Source organism: Leiobunum rupestre, chromosome 10, assembly GCF_980474605.1.
Source record: "Leiobunum rupestre chromosome 10, qqLeiRupe1.1.hap1, whole genome shotgun sequence".
In the NCBI taxonomy this organism is placed as follows: Eukaryota; Metazoa; Arthropoda; class Arachnida; order Opiliones; family Sclerosomatidae; genus Leiobunum; species Leiobunum rupestre.
The window spans coordinates 6,533,484-6,539,483 of NC_143393.1; the positions used below are offsets into that span (position 1 = coordinate 6,533,484).

At 29.7% G+C, this 6,000-nt stretch overlaps 1 protein-coding gene across 1 annotated transcript in view; it reads right to left on the bottom strand.

Annotated features, from left to right (window-relative positions):
- Positions 1–4,990, bottom strand: part of LOC149923456 (anoctamin-7-like) — a 65,191-nt gene extending 60,201 nt beyond the window's left edge. Inside the window, exon 1 of the mRNA XM_090161624.1 lies at positions 4,944–4,990. Coding sequence (XP_090017750.1) covers positions 4,944–4,990 — 47 coding nt within the window. The remainder of the gene's footprint in view (positions 1–4,943) is intronic.
- Positions 4,991–6,000: the final 1,010 nt, after the last annotated feature.

A 6,000-nucleotide genomic window follows, 5' to 3' on the forward strand; every position in this document is an offset into this window, starting at 1 on the left:
AAACTAAATTAAAAATAAATAAAATAGCCAGAAATTTGTTTAGGATTTAGCTTTATTATCCCTTTTAATTATGGACTAATCTACTTTTTCGCGTATTTTATCATCCTTCTTGTTTCGATGTTGCTGCTGCATCAGGGGTGATGTATCGATGACGTTTTACTAAGAAAAACCCTGGACATAAGAGTAGATTCGACGAGGCACCCTGTTTTTAAGCATAAACGTAACTGAACTTCTACGTATTTCGTGACGAATGAGCAGCGTAGCTTATTTTATTGAAAGGCCTATTAAAATGAATCTATTTAGATTACTGAAAACGTGCGAGTCAATTTAAATTGAAACAGAAACGCCATCTGTTTTAAAATAGCTTTTTCCTCGCGTAATAGTTGTTAATAAGAACTATTTTGATATTTATGATGATTTATGAAAAAAATTATATTAAGTTTTAATTAAAGTTACAACTGACTTTTTCGTACCTAATTATAGACGTTAGTTGAAAAAGAAAAGAAAAAGTTCTTACAACAGGTACTAGATGGCGTTTTGCAATTTGCAAAATGAAAAAAAAAATGTTAAATAAAGTGATGTTTAAAAAAATCGCAGATTTAAATCACCTAGCTATTATACAAAGTATGTACTTTAGCTAAGTCAATTCAGTGCAAACTAAATTAAATTTAGATTTTAATGAAGATTAAACTTAATGAAGGTTAAACTTAATGAAGGTTAAATTTAATGAAGATTAAATTTAATGAAGGTTAGATTTAATGAAGGTTAGATTTAATTACGATTAAATTTAATTTAGATTAAATTTAATTTTAATTTTACACTTTATTAATGAATTTTTAAAGAAAAAATCTATTAAATTAAAATAAAATTAATATCGATAAAATCAAATAAAAAATAAAAAACGATTAAATAAAAACAATTAAAATCCATAAAAATCCGATTTAAAATAAATTGAGGTATTCGATTTTTAAAAAACCCAAAAAAAAACGAAAAACGCTGGTAACAGATAAAATTTAGGTTAGTAGAGCAAGCTGGAAGGTAGACTCGTACGTTCTTTGTTTCATTAATACGTTCTTCCTATCTGTATGCGTTGCTATAGACGCGCCACTGAAAAAATGTTTAAAAAAAACAAATATTGCAAACTTATCTGTAATATAGATTGTCTCACTTATGATAATTAATAGCCATAGAAATTCCCAAAGAAATCTCTAATGGTTTTTTCACGAAAAATAGGAGCGTTGTAACATTGTAACGACCATAAAAAAGACCCAATTTATCAATATATTCCAATTCAGAAAAAAGGATTATTTATAACTAATCGAAACACAAAAAACCTTCGACATTTTTAGACTATATTATAAGCTTTGTTTTGGCATTTTAATAATGCAGAAAAATTTCGCTTGTAACCTTTCACACAAAAAACAAAATCCATTTTTTACACGCGTTGTTTCTACATGAATATTTTAACCATTATCTGGACAAGGCTTAATCCGATAAATTATGCCTTGGCCGTCATTTATCGAGACAACAAAGACAGTTTTTCGTCATTATAAACCTGTATTTGATTAGAACACACCAAGTTACTGAAAATTGTACACTAAATAGACATAAGCCCAGTCTTAATAATCAATTAAATCCAGTTATTTTGAACGTATTACCAATAATGTATACAGGTAATAATTATAACAATCAGCTATTAATAATACCATAAGTAACATTCTTATAGTGATTAACGCTAAGATTTTTAATGACCCAATAAAACATTATGCGGCTAAATAATTGACTATTGAATTTATGATAATATTATTTAGATGTTTTCAAATCACTCTACGGCAGAAATTGTTCAGCGTGATATAATGTGATATTATGTTACTTATGGTTAAATGTATTTAAATTTTACCTTCAACGTTCAAGAGTCTAGCGCATAAATTAAACTTTATTTTCACAGAATCTGAAGAGTTGAATTGACGTTTTTTCGTTAAATTTAGAGATTTTATTTCACGTTTTGGTCAGTCGGTGACCATGTTAGTGCAATTCTCTGGCCGAACCGAGGGGCAGGTCACTTCCTTGATTAACTAAGCACCCCTCGAAAGATTAATTCCGATTTAATCGTGATTAATTTGATTAAATTCAATCAGAAGTGAATTAACCGAAGTTATCGAAATAGCGCTCAGAATCGGATTGCGTTTTCCTGATGAAAATGATGAGAAAATCGAGTCAAATAAAAGATAATTTCCATCCCCGTCTTTTGATGTGATAAATTGCACTTGGGAATTGTGGGTATAGCTATATCTATGTATTAAAAATGCTTTCATAAAAACCAAAACGTTTTTTTTTCGGCTTAGCAGCGCGCAAAATTTCAAATTCTAGGTCCAATTGTAACTTTATAAGGAAAACGCCTCCAACATGAGGAGTATAGCAGTCTGATAATTTCACTTCATATACTTTTGATTCAATTTAATCACGATTATGTTGATTACATCACGTTTAATCATGATTAGAATGTTTAAATATGATTTAATCATGATTAGAATGTTTAAATCTAATTTAATCATGATTAGAATGTTTAAATCTGATTTAATCATGATTAAATGATTAAATCTGATTAAAATGATTAAATCGCGATTAGAAATTAGAACGACAGTCAAACACCATTGCGATAGAACCATCAATATTAATAATTAATATTAAATTATCGTACTTTCGTTTTGATTTTAATTATAAAGTCTCGATTCGACAGATTATATTGATTAAATCTGATTAAAATGATTAGATTATGATTCGAATGATTAAATCTCGCTTAAATCGTGATTAGATTTTGCATCGTCCGAGTCGAGCTAACCATTTCGTATTTAACTAGATTTTTTCGTCGATAAAACTGCTAATTTTGCAATTTGTTTTTCGATTTTAGATTATCAGTCCTTTTACTTTCGCATCCGGAATCTAAGTTGCTTTCGTGATAAAATTTGTCACTTCTTCGTAGTAAGATAATCCATTATTGGTAAAGATTTTTTACATCACAGCCTTGTTTAAACTCTTAACATGTCACTGAACTAACTTCGAAAGCGAACTGGATTGAATAGCGGATTTTGGTCAAATTGGTTCCGAATTGGTTCGTTTAATTTCGTTTCGCTATAACTCAAGGCGCATATACTTCGTGACTAAAGTTTTTATTAATTAGAACAATTTCGTATTTACAAGTAAATATTAGATTGTTTTAATTTATACATAAAACTAGTGTTGTTAATTTTCCGGAAAAATAAAATGCGGAAAATTTTCCGCAAATCGGAAAATAAAAATTTGAAACATAAATTACCTTTTAAGGGTTTTTAATGTTTTTAACTTTTTATCGATATAAAATGTCTAATATCAGTAAACATACTACAAAACATTAATAGCGTTACATTGTTAATCAGTTTAAACTAGTCTAGAGGTTTAGTTTTACTTTCAGATTCGAAAAAATGAGGCGAAAATACCGCTTTATTTCAATTTGCAAACAATATATTAGACTAATCATGAAATGAAAACTTTTTTTTATTTTTTTCGGAAAAATACGGAAAATTTCCGGAAAAAAGGCCTCGGTCATTTGCCGGAAACTTTTCCGACTTACAACACTACATAAAACTGTATTCGTGAGAATCGGGATATGATGACTTTCAAAATTTTCGCTTTGAGATGGCATTTGGGATAATGACTATCTCGTGAACCTAATTTGGGAAGGCTTATTAAAATAATTTACTTTACTCAGTAGGGGTCTTATCTGCGCGTTAGGCTTACGATAAAATTATCGTGAGATATCAGATTATTTATGTTCAGATATTATTAGATTAGTTGATACGAGTGAAAATGCAAAATAGATAGTTTAAACCCGAAACTAATCAAAATTCATTGAAAGGCAACATGACGGAAAATGAGCAGATTTCAGATTACATATTTCCATAATAAATTATTTTCGAAATTTAAATGACGGTTTATTTTGATTTGCTTCCCCAAGATTATATATCTATTAAACGTATCTACCGCGTTAATTCAAGATGTGATATTTTCAATACCAGGCCAATTTGTAATGGTAAAATTAACAAAATACTCACTTAATTTTGATAATTAACTGCGAATATCTCGATGTACTAAATTTTTGTAAAAGTAAATTTTAGCATGTATGAATACAAATACTTAATTGAATTTTAAACTTTAATACATATTTTATAATTTAATCATATTAATATTATTTTGCCATACGAGTTCAGAGTTAAAATTATTTTTAATGACACTTTTCGTTATCTCATTTCTGTTTATTTGATACGTTTAATTAAAACTTAGGTTGATCAAATTAAAACTTCGGTGGATAAATTTAAAACTAGTTTGAGAGAATTAAAACTAGTTTGATATAATTAAAACTAGTTTGATATAATTAAATCTAGTATGATAAAACTAAAACTAGTATGATAAAACTAAAACTAGTTTGATAAAATTAAAACTTATAGGTTTGATAAAATTAAAAAATATAGGTTTGATAAAATTAAAACTTATAGGTTTGATAAAATTAAAACTTATAGGTTTGATAAAATTAAAAATTATAGGTTTGATAAAGTTAAAACATAGGTTTGATAAAATTAAAACTTATAGGTTTGATAAAATTAAAACTTATAGGTTTGATAAAATTAAAACTTATAGGTTTGATAAAATTAAAACTTATAGGTTTGATAAAATTAAAACTTATAGGTTTGATAAAATTAAAACTTATAGGTTTGATAAAATTAAAACTTATAGGTTTGATAAAATTAAAACTTATAGGTTTGATAAAATTAAAAATTATAGGTTTGATTAAATTAAAACTTATAGGTTTGATAAAATTAAAACATGCAAGTTGAAAACATCTCAAAGGAGTCATTGGCATAGCTACTACGAAAGAAAGAGTAAAATCAGAGATAAATTTTTCTCACCTGCCAAGCTTTTTCCAAAAACGTGTCAGCTTTTTGCGACCACCCATTTCAACCAAAATTGAACGCTCTTATATTTGCTACAGTTCCCCTTCGAGCGGGGGGTTTGTAGGAGGAGGGGGGGGCGGGCCAGGGGTGTATAAGGGTACCACCTCTTTCTAAATTAAATCTAGAAGTACGAGTGGAAATTCACCACCCGCAGAACTAGGCTCCGTAGCGAAGGCAATATCCACATTGGAGGACAAAATTTGGACGCGCACTTTCTTCAATTTTCACAACCGTTTTCGCGAATAAAAATCGCCTTTTTATCGGGTGCAGTTCCCGACGAGAGTCAATTCAATTTGAGGATTCGTAAAATTCCCGACCAGAGCGATCATCTGAAGAAATCGGCGAGGGAAAGCGCGCTTTACGGGACCTTGAATCGGCTCCGAACTCGCGAACGCTTACGTTTCATCTAGTTCGCTGTCTAACTAAACTCTCTGGATGAGACGAGTCAGAGGGGGAAGTCCACCCTACGTTTGTCATGCGCTCTTCCACGAATTTCCTGTTTGTATTTCGTTATTAGTTTTTGCTTAAATGGCGCGGGGACTCTATACAGCGTGTCTTCATTTGACGGCCCAGGCATTTTTCTCAAAAAATAGACTTTCTAGAAATTTGAGATTTTCAGTATGTACTCTCTCGGGGGAGATCGTTGTTATTTGTTAATTTCAGAAAAATCGTGAAATTGTTCACGGTTTTAGAAGTGTTAGGTTTTAAACGCTACGTGGTAGTACCAGCTTGTTTGTTTTTCATGACCAATTATTTCCGTGGCGAAATGTCCGATTTCCACCATACTAATTCCATTAAAGATTTTAGAGTCTGCTGTACAACTTACTCTTTGAAACTTTTCGTCTACCACGTAGCGTTCAAAAACTACAAATTCTAAAACCGTGAAAAATTTCACGAATTTTCTGACATTTTCAAATAACAACTATTTCCCCCGAGAGAGTATATACTGAAAATTTCACATTTCTAGAAAGTCTATTTTTTGTGAAAAATGCCTGGGCCGATCAAATGCAGA